At 44.2% G+C, this 17,512-nt stretch overlaps 2 protein-coding genes across 2 annotated transcripts; both read left to right on the plus strand.

Moving 5' to 3' along the window:
* Window positions 1-2,843: 2,843 nt before the first annotated feature.
* Window positions 2,844-13,613, plus strand: LOC128448194 (WD repeat-containing protein 47). The gene is made up of 14 exons (XM_053430762.1): window positions 2,844-3,001; window positions 3,211-3,294; window positions 3,717-3,801; window positions 4,612-4,920; window positions 5,179-5,618; window positions 6,672-6,768; window positions 7,928-8,100; window positions 8,176-8,443; window positions 9,353-9,510; window positions 9,639-9,805; window positions 9,936-10,106; window positions 10,503-10,634; window positions 11,360-11,578; window positions 11,711-13,613. Exons 1-14 carry the CDS (start codon window positions 2,844-2,846, stop codon window positions 11,851-11,853), a joined length of 2,604 nt encoding a protein of 867 aa, XP_053286737.1. The 3' UTR covers window positions 11,854-13,613.
* A 429-nt stretch (window positions 13,614-14,042) lies between these two features.
* Window positions 14,043-17,247, plus strand: lim2.2 (lens intrinsic membrane protein 2.2). Its single transcript, XM_053430763.1, is given in 6 exon segments — window positions 14,043-14,201; window positions 14,204-14,272; window positions 15,434-15,656; window positions 16,347-16,487; window positions 16,797-16,931; window positions 17,177-17,247. Coding segments are annotated over 6 exon segments (798 nt in total).
* Window positions 17,248-17,512: the final 265 nt, after the last annotated feature.

Genomic DNA, 17,512 nt, shown 5'->3' on the forward strand with positions numbered 1-17,512 from the left:
GGTGGGGGGGTATTTATGAACAAAACATACATGTTTTTGAAAATTGACAGAGTTGAAAAAGTGTTTCTGTGTTTACCGGGAGGATTTGTCCACAGAAGATCTCTGTCCACCTGCTTTTGGCTGTTTAAGGCCAAGAAAAGAAAAAGGATAATTTAAAGTGTAATGATTCTGTACAGTGTGTTCATGTTAGCTCATTCACTATGATGACTTTGTTTCTGTCGGACGCTGCGACGTCAATCAACATATTGCTGAACATGTGGGATTTTTGTTTTGTTCTTTTTATTTTTCTCATTTACATTTAATAAATTTAAGCATGGCCTCAGCATTCTATATGGTTCACCCATTATCTGTACTTTTAATTGCAGCGAGTGAAGGTCGCTGATCACAGCCACACACACATTCATACTTCCGAGCAATTTAGAGTAATCTGCATGTCTCTGGACTGTGGGGGGGAAAGTGGAGAAACATGCACACAGAAAGGGTCTGGTTGGTCGGCAGGTTCGAACCCACAACCTTCTTGATGTGAGCTGACAGTGTGACCCATCACACCACTCCCATATTTGTTAGCACAGGATTTACCAATCAGGAAAAATGACAAATGAAGGTTAAGTGAGTCAAAGTCAAAAGTCATAATCGTTATTGTTTTTAATTTCATTAAATAGATATAAAATGAATGTTAAAATCATCAAAACAATTATGAAGAATTATTTTAAGTGAAGATAAACATTTATTTACCCATTAAACATTTGTCATAAAAACTCAAAAGGTGCTAGTTTGTCCAGTCTGGGCTACTGTAAAAAAAACATGGCGGCCTCCGTAGAGAGGACCCGCTCCTGATGCAAATATAAAATATATAAAGTGCCCATTCGAGGTTAAAGAAACAACAATTAGATCAAACACACTATTGAAAACATTAATAGGGTTGTTTCATATTCAATTTCTCACAATAGATAAACTGTATTAACACACAGCTCCACCAACAGCTTCTACCTTTTAGCCAACCTGGAATGTTTAGCATAACGAGCTAACATGCTGATAAACAAATTGTCTTCAGCTAACAGCTCACAAATGGAGCATCCCACCCAACACAATACCGCTGTAACTGTAACAGAGTCAACACATTTACTTTTAGAAGGACACCTTAACCTGAGAATAAATAAATAAACAAACCTCCAACTGAATCTTAACAGTCAGGTATATGAAGTATTATTATAAGTGGAGACAAACTTTATTTTCACCTATGAGGTCAAGTTGATCTCAACTTTTCTTTTTAATAACTTGTCATCTGAGTGAGTCTTCCAGCACTGACTTTGACGAACCAGTCCATGATGTTAGTGGTTAAGTTTCACTTCTTTATAAGTGATATAATGATCATCTACATGGTCCACCGACCTGGTTGATCTTTGAGCTCGTGCAGTGGGTGTGGCCTGCGGGCGTCATCGCCGCAATGGATTGGTGCTCGTGCGGATGCGTCCGCATGGCAACCGCGAGCTGTGTACAAGAGTCCGAGCGGAGAGGAGCGTCTTTCCTCCTGAAACACCGACACGGATTCTAACAGTCTGTCCTCCGTCCTCCGTCTGTCCTCTGTCTGTCCTCTGTCCGTCCCTCTGACCCGCGCGCACGCACCTGGACGCGCGGACTGCGGAGCGGCGTGGATGCGGCTCGTCGCTGGCGCAGACTGACAGGTGAGCGGTGCGCACGTTAGCCTCGAGTCCACGGTCCTGCACGATGTCCTGCACGATGTCCTGCAGCAGAGAGGGACAGGGACTGACACTGATGCTTGCTGATGTCCTGCGTGTGTGTGTGTCCACTTCTTCACGTGTGTGTGTCAGTAGGTGCGCGTGTGTGTTACGTGCAGTCATGCTGTAAACAAGGTGTCGGCTGAGTGCAGGGAAAGTGCTGAGGCTCAGGCCGCAGACCTGCAACGGTCACATCCAGGACAGTGTGTGTGTGTGTGTGTGTGTGTGAGGAATAGAAACAGGGCGGTGTCAGCTCTGCCTCCACCTGAAGACACCACTGCTGCCTCTCACTGCACTGACACAAACACACAGAGCATCATACATAATGAAGAGTCCCACATTCACTGCAGCTGCCTGACTGGTGTTTAACCATTCATGGTCTGAGCCTGAAGGTTCTGCCTCCTCAGATCTGTCTTATCTTGTGTTCACCATGCTGCGATCATAAGGTTCCACCATGTGCAGTAGTGTCAGTCTGCACACACCTTCCTTATATCAATGCTACATGGATCCCAGTGCAGATTGTAACACAACACATCATATAACATTTTCTTTAAACTTAATATCACACTCACACGCTACAGAAGTACTCTAGTTGGGAGTTGAAAGGTGCTGGATGATACTGTAAACTCACACAAACCTTATTATTGGAGGTAGAGAACGACTGATATGTTGTTTTGGGGGCAAAAGTTTATACCAATGGAGATAAAACAATTCCATACCAATATTATTTATATAAACATGTTGACAATGTTTCCTTAGATGTTGTCAATTATCAATTTAACAATAAACATATTACAAATAACATAAATATAAAGAACATACGCCATCCAAATGCATATAAATTGTATTAAGAGAATGAAAATGTAAACATGAATGTTTCTGCATGACAAACAAAGACACTGTGAAAGTATCTTATAAAGTTACCTCTCTTCGACTTTACTGTTGGGCGACACACAAACAAGCTGTTTTTAGAAATGTAACATACGAGTCACTGAGCAGAAGAGTATAGACACTATCAAGTCCCTGGAGGAATAACCCAGTAACCTCTCCCTTCCTCTGTGCCGCAGCCCGACTGGAAGCTGCCACCGCGGCAGGTCTCTAACCATGACGGCCGAGGAGACCATCAACATCAAGGAGGCCGAGGTGATCAAGCTGATGCTGGACTTCCTGAGCTCCAGGAAGCTGCACATCAGCATGCTGGCCCTGGAGAAGGAGAGCGGCGTCATCAACGGGCTCTACTCCGACGACATGCTCTTCCTCAGGTCTGACAGACCCGTGTGGCGCTCAGGAGCAGATCAGCCTAGAGACACGAGTATTAGTTAGGACTGTTTGCTTCATGAAGTTAGTTTCTGCTGCTTTTTGTACTAAATCCATATAGTTGTGAAGTCTGTGGCCTTTTGACTCACTAGGTAGTAGCACTGTGATGAGGGAATAGATTTCAGATCCCTCTTGAACTGTCCACTTTCAACAGGCAACTGATTCTGGACGGCCAGTGGGAGGAGGTGATGCAGTTCATTCAGCCTCTCGAAGGGATGGACAAGTTTGAGAAGAAAAGGTGAGAGAAATAATATAGATTGTATATTGTGTTGATATACACGTGTATATATTCTAACTTTGCATCTGTAGTTTCTGTCCCTGGCTGTTACTGGTAGGTCTCTGGATTGTTTGATGTTTGAAATTCATAGTCGAGTAGAATTATACAACTTGTTTGTATATATTTTTGAATATCTGGTAAAGTAGAGCAGTGATGAGCGTTTCCTTTGTTGGCGACTGGGTGAGATTTGCCAGTGCAGTGGGAGACTGGTCGTGAATTAGGTCAAGTCTCAGTGATGTACTGGGGTAAAAATACCGTATATATGTGACAGCCTCAGTTACTCACTGGTCACAAACCATTGTCCCTAAAGTCGTCCCACTCAGTTGTCCCATACCTCAAGAAAAAACAAGTTAATTTCCCAACACTGACATTTGTGTTTCCAGGTTCCGCTACATCATTCTGAAGCAGAAGTTTCTGGAAGCTCTGTGTGTAAATAACGCCATGTCAGCTGTTGAAGAACCTCAAAATGTATGTATCATGTCATTTGAAAACTAATGTGCGTGCTGGGGATGTGAAACAACCCGTACCAGAACACACACTGAGAAACCAGATACACTGATACTGGCCTTTTAAAATAGAAGCTGGGTTTCTCTCTGCTCCAGTGGAGCTGCTCAGTGGTCTGTAGAAGAAGCCTCTGATTGAACTGGGATGATAAAACTACATATGAATATTTGGAAAACAGTGTAGATACAGATCATATAGCACATACTGCATCTCACTTAATACTCTGTATGATCAGGTGGTTTAAGGACAATCTCTATAACCTCTGATAATTTTTTTTAATACAGGTCATGTATATTGTCCTATAGGGAGCAGATACTGCAAGAAATTGATTTTTCTAATGAGTTCAAATTTTCTGATCATAATAAGCTTGAGAATTTCGCTCCACATCCTTTGTTTGCAGCCACATCTTGAAAAAAGTATGTTTTTGTCCATCTTGACCTTGACCTTTGACCCAGCAGCTCAAAAAGTGAATCATCTGTAGATAAACTTCTGAATAGTGTTCCCACTAAGTTTAGGTAAAATCCATCAATGCATTGTTAAGTTATTTTGTTCAAACACACACAGACGGCAACGAAAACAAGATCTTGCTTGCATGGTTCCACCAGCACACGGGCTGATTCTAAAAACAAGACGATCATGAACATGGACACTCTCAGCTGTTATGCCTCATTGTTTTACAAAAACAAACCAGTGGGATCCTAGAAAAACAGGATTTAGATAAAACTGTATCACAGCCACATTCCGTCACAGCCCCTGTGTTCTCACCTTCAGCAGATGGAGTTCACCATGCAGGAGGCCGTCAAGTGCCTCAACAGTCTGGAGGAGTTCTGCCCGTCCAAGGACGACTACAGCAAGCTGTGTCTCCTCCTCACCCTGCCCCGCCTCACGCACCACGCCGAGTTCAGAGACTGGAACCCGAGCACGGCGCGGGTCCACTGCTTCGAGGAGGCCTGCGTCATGGTCGCCGAGTTCATCCCTGCGGACAGGAAGCTGAGCGAGGCCGGCTTCAGGGCGAGCGGCAACCGCCTCTTCCAGCTGCTCATGAAAGGGATCCTGTACGAGTGCTGTGTCGAGTTCTGTCAGGTAACGTGACCCCGGGACGTGGACCAGCAAACTCCACTGGGTGTCGATGTAGCAGTGAAAGGTTCAGGACATAACACAAACTACAGTCAGACTTTCTGCAACATAACCTCATGAGGGGATATTGGTTTTCACTGCAAAAACTCTAATTTCCTCTCAGGTCTCACTTAAAGGTTTACAGGACAAGCAAGTGTCAACAGAGAATCTCAACAGTTCCAGCTTCGGGTCAATGATGTTAACAAGGCTGTTCCTGTTTACCAGAGCAAGGCGACTGGTGAGGAGATCACCGAGGGCGAGGTGCTGCTCGGCGTGGACCTGCTCTGCGGGAACGGCTGCGATGAGCTGGACCTGTCGCTGCTGTCCTGGCTCCAGAACGTCTCCCCGGGCGACTTCTCCTGCGCCTTCCAGCAGAAGACCCTCAAGATCCACGTGGACCGGCTGATGAAGCCCAGCAAGGCGGGCCACGCCGACCTCCTGACCCCGCTGATCAACCGCCTGTCTCCCTGTCCCGCCTCGCCCTTCCGCCAGAGGCCCCATTCGGCCGACACCTACATGTCCAGATCGCTCAACCCGGCCCTGGACGGCCTGTCCCACGGTTTGGCGGCGCAGGACAAGAGGAGCATGGAGGCGAACATGAAGTCTGCTCTGAGCCGGAGCCTCGTGGAGAACAACGTGCACCAGCAGGAGGATTCACCTGAGAGGTAAGCAGGAGGCTGCGTGTGATGGGGGGGAGCGGATGCACCTGAATCACTGCATCTACTGTGTCCATCAAGCTTTACTTCTCTCTCTCTCCAGCAGCTGTTTTCCTAAGCTCCCCTGCCTTTGCATGTGCATCTGCAACCTCTCAAATCAAACCCAGCGGTAGATCTCATTGTATAGCTCAATGTGCAGCTCTGTTAATCCTATTAGACCTTCTTTAACACAGACATATTGCCTCGTCTGTCATCTCCCGCAGTGAATGCCACAAAGCGTACGAACGCGGCAGCTGCAGTGTAATCGAAAAGCTCTCACTTAATGACTCCTAAATGATTATCTTTCTAAAAATAGAAATATTCATGTTGTTGTTTGTGCTATTGCAAATAATAAGGCGTGTTGGTGCAGATATCCTGGAACAAGCTCAGCATCTGGAACTAAATGTGAAGACAGATGTTTGTTGTTAGTGATGGACGGAGGATAGAATTTATTTTTATCTTCGAATGATCTCCATCGCTGCACATCCTGTGTTCATGCTCTTTACTTATTGTCAGTTTCTCAGCCACAGAATATAAATTCCTGCCCTGGTATATTTATCAATAAAGCTTTTTGTGTTCTATTACCTGCAAACAGGGCAGCACCAGCATTAGTAAAATCAGTTACCAGAGCATTAAATTAAATAACTCTTCTCACTGGCTCCACCTGCAGGAGGGAACTAGTACATACAAAACATTTTAAATAGTGCTACAGTTTAAGATCAATAGTTTGATGAACTTAACAGGACTTTGATTTATGGTTTGTTTAGACCTTTTTTACATAAAAGCAATAAATGAAACAAATTTTGAATATAAAAATGTTATTAAACTGCTGTTACTCTGACAATTAAACTTATTTTAAACTTATAAGTGAAAATATTACAGCTCTTTCTTTCCGTTTGCTACATGCAGTACAATCCTGGAGTTTTACATCCATGAACTTTTCGGCATTGTGTTGTCTTACTTTCTCTTTACTTTAATTAAAATTTATTTCATAAATAAAATAATAATTGTGAATTGTCATAGGAAACAACCACAGAGGCCTGATGGTCCCAACACCACACGCACACCTCTGACTCCTGGGAAAGATGGAGAGCCGCCCTGCAGCACAGACACAAATGAGGTGATAACAATTACAGACAATCAGACATTGTGTTTTTGTTTGTTTTTAGAATTATGCAAAAGCAACTCAACCGCTTTCCATGTGTGGGACATGACCCAAGGGTGAACCCATTAAATGTTGGTGTTTATTGATGAATTTTCTGTCACTTACTTGAGTATTGTGAGACAGGAAGTTTTTCAACATTATCGTTGACTTCCCATCGAATAATTTATTTATCTTGATGAAAGAAATATGGAAGGTTAAGGGCAGTGTGTGAAATCTGGATCTTGTAGATTTCAGTGTGATTTCTTAAGGGCTGTTTGGCCTCGGTGGAGATGTTTGCTCGGCTGAGTGTCATTCTAGTTGTATTTGATACTTGCATTATAAACTTTACGGACCCCAAACCATCGGTGATATGTCGGAGTGTGTTGTCTCACCTTCGGTTGCTCAGGCTGAACGACTTTCATGACTTGTGTCATCATGTCTGGTCACTTGAGTCACAGTCACACACAGATTTGTCGTCATTAATCTAGATTTAAGCGATTTGGAAAAGTTACCCCCTGAAATGCCTTCAAACCTCCACACCTTATAAATCCTTCCCCCGAATCTTGACCACACGTGTCCAAGGGACGCTCTCACTCCCGCTGACCCTGTCCTGGTGGTGGTGGGGGGGGGGGGAGTGGAGGTCTGATTTGATTTGCGGGCGAGATGGCCCACTGCCTCCATCATCGCTCATCTTTATGCATCCCGGGTTCCATCTAGTGGAGAAAAGAAGCTCGAGATTGGGAGGGGTAGGTGGGTGGGGGGGGGGGGGGGTGTATGTGTGTGTGTGTGTGAAAAGTGTTGAGAGAGAATATACTGTAGACCCTTTGGATGTGATGAGGTCCTTGAAAACTTTTTATGGGATGGATGATGGAGGACAAGGCCCTGGGAGTTGAAGAGCTGTCAGCTGCAGCTCTTGGGAGAGAGTTAGTCTAATATAATCGTGTGTGTGTGTGTGTGTGTGGTGGCATTGAGCAGTACCAAGCTTTGAATCAGAGAACACTGAGAAGCAATAATAAATATTCATTCAGGCTACAGGGCAAGTTAAGGTCAAATAAATCCTGTCAGAGTTTGGCTCTACATACTGTTGTCTTGTCGTGTTGGTTAACTGAGTGTGTGTGTGTGTGTGTGTTTCCAGTGCTGTGACTCCGAGGAGCACATCCAGGAGTTTTACAGGCAGCACCTCCGCGTACAGCAACATCTGGAGCAGAAGCAGCAGCAGAGGCAGCTGTATCAGCAGATGCTGCTGGAGGGGGGGGTGAAGCCGCAGGACCGAGCCCAGCACAACCTCACCGAGACCTTCCTGAGCAGGTGAGCACGTCACATTAAAAGATTCAGCGTAATCGGTTTAAGTGAATATAAACTTCATTGTGGTCTCGTCTCCAGATCGATACAGAAATTGGAGGAGATGAACGCGGGCATTGACCACAAAGGAGATGAGGTGATGACACATCTCGGCCAGCAGTGGAACGGACTGACGGGAAGCGGCGGCGCCTCCAGTCAAGGGACCGGCAACGCCCGGCACACGCCAGAGACGGGGCTGCCGAGGGACAGGACCGGTGGAGTGAGCAGCAGCACCCCGCTGAGGACCGGGAGCCACGGCTTGCCCTCTCTCAGCGAGTCTCCAGTTCCGACCAGTCAAAGGTCAGAGCCTGTCCAATGTGTGGTTATCAGCCATTACCAGAAGTGATCACATTTAATATTGATCATTTAGTTTCTTCTTGTGTTACTCTGCAGCTCTAGACGTATGTTAAAGCAACACTATGTAGGAGCAACAGCGCCCTCTGCAGCCCCACGTGGTGATAAATTCTATTGGGCTCCGAGTCCGGGTGAAAAAGTGATTTCCATATAGAGAAAAAAGTCTATCAAGAGCTGTTTTCAGACATGACCTGTGGGTAAAGTGCAGAGGATTGGCTACGGAGTTTACCTGCAGTTTGCCTTTCACACATACACAACTCAGGAGATTCTCTGAGCAGCATCACATCATTATCCAGGTGAGAGGTGGAGCAGCCTGGTGCAGCAGGCAGAGGCAGAGGCAGGAAGTGACCTGTTCATCACCGGTGTCACTTTTATCACCACAAACTCTCTTGACATCTCTTTCGGTGACTTCTATGTGTGTGTCTCTGCTTTTTCACCCGGAGATATTTGTCTCATTTTCCTTTTTTGTCGTTTTTGCATATCACCTGTGTTAGAAGCATTTGTGGCTTAGAAGCGAAGATGCTGGTTAACTAATAATCTGTTTTCCCCATCATGTGGATGAACGTGTCCTGACCGGCAGCGCTGAGAGGATCCGAGCGCCTTGTCCCCCGTCACAAGAAGATCCCGGCAGCTCTGCAACACGTAACACACCAGAGGTACATTCAACTCTTCTGCTTAAATAGTAATAATGTTTCTCTCTGATCCACATTAGCTCAGTGCAGTGAATCTATCTTTAAATATTTTTATGTTTAAATGTGCTTAAAGACATGACAGGAAGGTAAAGGTCAGGTAAATAACATCTGTGGTGACAGGTAATGATATTTCACTTTCACATTTTCACTTTTTTTCTGATTTTCTTGGACAGGTGGGGAAGTCCAAAGCCCAGTTTGTGAAAGTGAACCAGCTGGAGGACACACAGGCAGTACGCGCCGTGGCCTTCCACCCCTCGGGGGCGCTCTACGCTGTCGGCTCCAACTCAAAAACCCTGCGAGTCTGTGCCTACCCAGAAAGCCTGTCCACCAGGTAGGAGCCTCACACAGGCATGTTCAAAGATCGGTCATGAAAGTTAAAGTCAGGGTGGGTAAGTTATTGGATCACCTACCCTGACTGTAGGTGATCCGTCCCTTGTCTTTTCTTGTCTCGATTGTTAGTCCTGGTGCCGTCAAGCAGCCGGTTGTGCGCTTCCGGAGGAACAAGCACCACAAAGGCTCCATCTACTGTGTGGCCTGGAGCCACTGTGGTCAGCTGCTGGCCACCGGCTCCAACGACAAATTTGTCAAAGTCCTTCCTTTCAACGCTGACACCTGCAACGCCACAGGTAACGATGACTGAAATGTAGCCCTGAGAACACGAGGTTCATCTGACTAGTTCAAACTCTCGTCTGTGTGTGTGTCTGTGTGTGTCTGTGTGTGTCTGTGTGTTTGTGTGTGTGTTTCTCCCTCGTTCAGGCCCGGACCTGGAGTTCAGCATGCACGACGGCACCGTCAGGGACCTGGCCTTCATGGAGGGCCCCGAGAGCGGAGGCTCCATTCTGATGAGCGCCGGAGCTGGAGACTGTAACATCTACACCACCGACTGTCAGAGGGGACAAGGCCTCCATGCTCTGAGTGGACACACGGGTGTGTAGAGGACACGGCTGTGAACCGATACATAAACGCTCATTTTTTGCGTTAATTCTTAGAAACAATAAATCAGTGACTCTGCTGCCCCCCCCCCCCCCCCCCTCGCACATAATTTATATCTCTATACTATTGGCATTATCACCAATCTATGCACCTTAGAACCGCACGAAACTCTCTTACTGTATATATTGTTGTTCGATATTGTTGTTGTTTTTATATTGTTGTTTTTAAATTGTTGTTTGTATATTGTTGTTTGTACAGTGCAACAACCACACCAAGGCAATTTCCTGTATGTGCAAATATACATGGCAATAAAAAGAATTCTGATTCTGATTCTGATAAAAACACAATCCTACATGAAGTATTTAAGTATTTCTCCATGTTCTCCAACAGGTCACATTCTGACTCTGTACACGTGGGGGGGGTGGATGATCGCCTCCGGCTCCCAGGACAAGACGGTGCGTTTCTGGGACCTGAGGGTGCCGAGCTGTGTCCGGGTGCTGGGAACCACGCTGCACGGCTCAGGTGGGTCGAGATTCATCCTCCAGCTGGCTTCAGATCAGTTTACATTTAGTTTATTGTCCATAAATTTAAGAAATATAGCAGAATATAAACATTCAGGGAGCAGAGACTTTCACCAAAGATTTGAAATGTTTTTTTTTTCTTTTTTTTTCCTTTCATTTAACTAAAGTAAAGGTTTTAAAATATACATTCGGCTTTGAAAATACTCCTTGTGACATCATAAGAAAATTACATTTGCATTGAGCAGATTAGTTCACAAGAAGAAATTACAACATAATGTATTACTGTCTATTATTGTTATACATTAGTGTTTTACTTTATTTAGAGATAGATATGGAGCTTTGAGGATTGATGCTTATACTGATGTAAGGAAATAAACATGCTCTATAGGGATTTATCAGCCGATACGCATTTTGTATTGATCTATGTGACTCATGACACAGAAATGTAGTTGAGGTTTGAATTTCTATAGTTTAAGCACAAAATACAAATACAGCCAAACATGAATAATAAACATTGATGTTTTTAAACATAAATATGCTTCTTTTGTGCTCTGTTTATTCTGTGAAATAAAAGTTTTCATATCGTCCAACAAACCCTAATATCATGATATCTGTGAAAGGCTCACATCCACTGATATAATTCTCCATTTCTTGTGACTGAATCCAAAGTTTGAAACGTATCTTCAATGAGAGAAACGTTATTGATCAGCGCTCTGTGTCCCTCAGGCAGCGCCGTGGCCTCAGTGGCGGTGGATCCCAGCGGCCGCCTGCTGGCCACTGGTCAGGAGGACAGCACCTGCATGCTGTACGACATCCGAGGAGGACGCATCGTGCAGACGTATCGACCGCACGGCAGCGACATCCGCTCGGTGCGCTTCTCCCCCGGAGCTCACCATCTCCTGACCGGCTCCTACGACAACAAGATCATCATCAGTGACCTGCAGGGTAGGAACACATGACACAAGGGGGGAAATGATTTAAATTTCTCAAGTTAAAATTCAGTTTGAAAACAGTAAATGATTTCATGTTTCAAACATTTGATTAAAAAGGTGCCAACCTGTTTCTCTCTGACCTCAGGTGACCTGACAAAGCCCCTCCCTCAGACAGTGGGGGGGGGGCACGGTGACAAGGTGATCCAGTGTCGGTGGCACCCCCACGATCGAACCTTCATCTCCTCCTCTGCAGATCGAACCGTGGTCCTCTGGGCTCCGGGCTCCTGAGGGCCACAGACACACACTGGTGAACAGCAGCAGGAGGAGGAGGAGGAGGAGCGTTCACCCCCATGTGGGATCACTTACTGCTTCACTGTGTGATTGTGTGTGTTTGTGCACACACACATGCAAACAAGTTGTGAGCATCAATCCGTGTATGTTGCACAGTTTAAAGGTGTGTGTATGTGTTTGTGTATGTTCTGTGACTGAAATATTTTTAAGGTGGAAAATTCGGTCACGCTCGCACATTGTGAGCATCAATCTGTATATGTTGCAGAGTTTAAAGGCGTGTGCGTGTGTGTGTGTGCATTGTGTGACTGAAACATTTTTAAATTGGAAAATACAGTCCCTATTAGAAAATGTGTGTGTGTGGTATTCTGCTAATGCAGGGCACAAAAGTACTGTTGGAGTTTCAGTGTAGTTAAAGTTGAAGTAAAGGAGAAGCTATGTAAAGGAGCTAATGATGTTTTTGTGGGTCCATCAGAGTTTAAATGCTTAAAATATTCTGTGTGCGTCTGTCGGTCTGTGTGTGTGTGTGTCTGTGTGCGTGTGTGCATGTTTCTTTGTGTGTTGGGGCTTTGTAGAGCGTACAGATGAAAGGGCACAGTTGTAGTTAGATCAGAGAGGTGACTGATAGGCCTGAAGTTGAAAGGCATGAGTTGGTTCCCTGCGAGCACACGTTCAGGTTAGTTTAGTTGTTTCCTCTCAATGTTAAACCTCATGTGAATCAGCCGGACGCTCACTTCAGAAGTGACACAGTTCATGAAGCTGTGACCTGGACTCATGTCGTGGAAGGAGCCACGTTCGGTTATGCATATCATAATGTGCCTTTTTGTAACATTTGTAGATTGATAGATTTATTTACTATTTGCAGCTTTATCCTTCTTGCTCATACGCCTTTTTTCATGTATAGAAAATGTGCGCACACGTGAATAGATTCAAGTTTTGTTCACCACATCTGTTTTTGAGAGTGAATTCGCACTTTGCACAAATGCTGGATGCTCAGTTTGCTCAGGTTTGGAATAACAGCAGTGAACAAATTAATTTTAAATGTGTATCAGCCCCAAAGTATTTCAAACTTAATAAATCATTTGCAACACAAAAATGAGAAGTCAGTGTTGGGAATTCAATCAGGCTGCACCAAATTTCACACACTCGTAGATATCAGTTCCCAAAATATGCCTGATTGTTTTTTTTCATCAAGATCCACGACTCATTCTTTGTGAAATCAGGAAAAACAAAGAAAAAAGATTTCTGGATCTTCTTCAAAATTGAAAGGATTCCTCTCTCACCCGAACCACATGCTTCCGACAAGTTTCGTGGAAATCCGCCCAAACGTTTTTGCGTAATCTTGCTCACGAACAAACAAACAAACAGACAGACAAACAAACAGACAGACAGAGGTGAACATGAGAGAAGAGGTTGGGAGACTGATCTGCACTTTAAACTAAGAGATGCTGCTAAACTGTGAAAGAGTGAAATAATCCAGGCACATTATTTACTTTTACAAGTAAGATTTTATTTTTATTCTCACTTTTCACTCACCTACACAAACACCTGATGCATGAGAGAGAGAAGACAACACAGTCAAGTTATGAATCATATTTTACATGATCTGTGGCCCAATGGCAAATTCAGCCTTTTTGTCCAACTGCGTGGTTTCAAGAGAAAGTTTGTTGAAGTTGTCAGTGGACGTCAAACTGTTGAATCCAATAAAAGTGATGTTCTTGCTTTTGAAATTAAATAAAGTATTTTTAAGTTACACTTCAGAGCCAACTCTCCAAGTTCTTTATTGTGTCGAGTCAGCAAATATCAAAAAGAGGGAAACTGAAATGTGTCATGTAGATTTATCTGCATGTACTATTACACGCACAAACACACACACACACACACACACACACACACACAAACACCTCTGGGTGCACACATGTAAATTACAGACATATAATGCAGAGTGCACAGATGCTTATTTTCTGCTTTCACCTGTTCCAGCCCCTGTGCTGTGTCCTCCTGACGTGGCTAAACTGGGGCTAAACTGTGGCTTCACTGGGAGGGGTCATAACCACTGACAGATAAAATCATCATTCACTTACTGTAGGTGTCAAATACTTTTAAGTAAGAATATGGTAAAAAACAACTGAGGGAAAAGAGAAGTGGTCATGCAGGAGACAAAGAGATGGACTGGGAGTTTAGAGTCGATGGCCGTTGGGATGGATGATGTGCGTTGGGTGTTTTCGGTGGGTGTGGGGGCGGGTGGGCTGCAGAGGTGTGTGCATGGGAGGGGGGGATTTAGCATCGCCCACATGCTGCGCTCGATCATTCCCTCTTTTGTGAAGTGGACAATGAGAGCCAGGGGGTTCAGGGCTTAAAAAGGATACACAACACAGTTACAGCCAGCGACCCTGGAGAGACACCGGCCAACTCAGAGGTACCAGGACTGTTTTTAACTAAAACTTGGAAAATACACAGGACCTGTATTTACTGCACTGCCAGGAAGATACTACTTTTATATTTTACAATGAGGAGAGATGAAGTGGGGGGGGTCTGTCTGTGATGCTTTTACACTGGAGGTGATCTGTGCAACCGCAGGCCTGAGATGCAGTTGTTCATAATTTTCGACAACAGAATCCTGCACATTCAGGGCTCAGATGTACCGGTGGAGTTTGGATGTGCTTTTAGAATTCTGTGTGTTTTTTTTAAGTCCACAGTGAGGGAGTTGAAGTCAGTGGGTGGAATCAGAGGTGTGCTGGCTGGCTGACAGCCTGACTCTGCTGACAGCTCAGTTGTTCAGTGCCCAGATTAGTTTTGCGGTGCACGCAGCAGAATTAGTGGAGAACAATGGCTCTGAACTGCCAGAGAGGCAAAGCTCATTGTCCCCGTCCTGCAGCGGTTTGGTTCAGGTGCTTTGCTGCCGAAGCGAATGACACAGTTACTTTTTGTGTCCTTTGTGCAGAGTTCTCAAACAAAAAGACCTTTAAAATTCATGTCGAGCATCACTGTTTAGTTTGGATTGTGGTCTTCTTATTTCAAAGTGTTCAGTGATATAACATATATGAAAGTAACTTATTGTCAGTGGATCAATTGTGAGCATCTTCCACCAGAGACGTTTGACCAACAAGTTTAATACTGCAACTTCTGACAGGAAGTGACGCAAAATAAGTGTCCGATCAGCAGTTTAATGCTAAATGCAGTGATAGAATCATAATGTGTGATGCAATAAGTGTGTATAAGTATTCGCTTTGTCGTTTCGTTGTCATTTATATGAAACAAAGCACGTATTGGGACGCAAGACGAGTTTGGGAAGAGTATTCTGATAATCAAGTGGAATCGTCTCTTAACCGTTCTCATTTATCTCATCTCTCTTCTCTTATCGCCTCTTGTCTGCCGGTGTAAGTGAACTGTGAGGTTGTTATCTTGAGCAGACACGATACACACTCTAAACTCTAGATGTTCAGTAGTCTGGCCTCATGCATGTGTGGCCCTCAGGGAGTTCACACCAGGCAGAACTTTAACCAACAACCGTCAATCAGCTGAATGAACTCAATCTGAAGCTCATTCTGACATCGTCTCCTCTCGCCCCCCCGAGCAGCTGCTGAATGTTTAGGAGGACACTGTTTCCCCCGGCTCTTCCACCATGCTGTACACTTTAGCGGGGGGGGGAACGCTCTGCGGAGTGGCCGCCCTGGTGCTTCTCATCGTCTCCACGGCCACCGACTTCTGGATGCAGTACCGCTACTCGGGGAGCTCAGCCAATCAGGGGCTCTGGAGGTTCTGCATCAACCACAAATGTCATGCCCACACCATCACTGTAGGTGAGTTCTCAAGAACAAGGGAAGGACCTGAGGCGACACCATGTGAAGGTTTAAGTGATAATTACTGATTTAGTCATTTACAAAATAACATGTGGCTTTGATTCTTCTAATTCTTATCAATTGTAAACATAGCAACACAATCCATATCAAATGCAGTTTGGATTTGAATTACTATAAAAACTAATCTGTCATCAAACTGCTGCAGAAAACAAATTTACACTTTGTCAGTAAATCCTGCAGAGCACAACATGCAATGAAAAATTAAGGTAAAAGAAAAGACAGAAATGACAAGAGAATGAACTAAAAGTTAAAAAAGTAAAGATAAGAAAGGTAATAAGGAAAATGCACTAAATAAAAGAAAGATAAAAAAGAGAAGAGCATAAAGGAAAAGTAATAAAAGAAAGGGAAAAAAACTAATAAAAATAAAAGAAAGATAACATATATAGAAAAATAAAGGAGAAAAGCAGACTGAGGAACAAGCAGAAAATAATTATCTCAATATAAGTATTAAAATGATTAATCGTGTTAGTGCTTATAGTGAGTATCAAGTAGGTTCACATAGACAAAATGACAAATACACATAAAAATAGCAGCATGAGCACAAAACCAACATGAGGTGTAAAAGCAGGTCTACTGTGTGTGTGTGTGTTTGTGTGTGTGTGTGTGATTCTGACCTCTGTGTGTTTGCAGCTTTCTGGGACGCCACCCGGGCCTTCATGCTGCTGGCGGTGCTGAGCTGCTTCGCCGGGGTCGTGCTCGGCCTCACCGCCTTCACCAACGGCACCAAGAACAGGAGGGTCCGCACGGGGGGGATCGCCCTCGTCCTGTCAGGTATTTATTTTTCTCTAAACAATCTACTTATTTTATGTATTCTATTAACTAGTTTTATTTAATCACCAATTTGTGTTTGACCTTTCTACACCAGAGGTTGAATTGGAGTCAGTAGAAATTCAATGATAAGGCTGTCAGTCAGATCTGGCGCCATCTGTCGGTGGAAAATAAAATTGCAAACCTTTAAAGTGCAGTATGTTATATCTATACAAGTTGAGAAGTGAACAAATTATATGATGAAATATGTATAAATTCCGAAGAGACTCCGGTATAAGTACAGTTTCATGTTTGTGTTTACTCTGTGCTCAGGTTTCCTGGCTCTGCTGGCTCTGGCGATCTACACCGGAGTGACGGTCACTTTCTTCGGGAAGCGCTTCTTGGACTGGCGCTTCTCCTGGTCCTACATCATCGGCTGGGTGGCCATCATCCTGGCCTTCGCAGCAGGTATCTACTGTGTTTAGTTTAATAGGAAGCTCATTTTTATTGTGAGTGAATTTCAAAGACTGAAGCTGAAGTAATAAGTAAGAACATATCTACTGTGCTTTCCTTTTCTTGACAGCACTCATATGTAGTAATAGAGGACTTTATTCAAACAATGCATGTGTCATTTAAGAATGAAACTTTATGACTCATATTTGGGGATGAATGTGTATAATTTTATGATATATATTCTTGAATCTTTCCTCCAGGCGTGTTTCAGCTCTGTGCCTACCAGAGAACCTCTGCAGAACCTGCTCCTTCAAATAACCCGGAGACCTGAACAAGACCCATCACACAGATTCCCCCCGAGGATCTTTCCATGGAAGCTGCAGCTGTTGTTGAATTCATACATAGAATGGAATAAAGTGAAATCTTAGACTCAGGAGTGGTTTCATTTTGTATCTCAACTACAGCCTTTAGAGAACACTTGTCATGACACCAAAACCTGAAAATATATTTTAATAGGCCCATGATGGTTTGGATTAGGGAACAATAATAGTGAAGAATAATATAATTACACTGAATGAGGAAATTCATGGAGCATC

Source organism: Pleuronectes platessa, chromosome 9 (genome assembly GCF_947347685.1).
Source record: "Pleuronectes platessa chromosome 9, fPlePla1.1, whole genome shotgun sequence".
NCBI classification, from domain to species: domain Eukaryota; kingdom Metazoa; phylum Chordata; class Actinopteri; order Pleuronectiformes; family Pleuronectidae; genus Pleuronectes; species Pleuronectes platessa.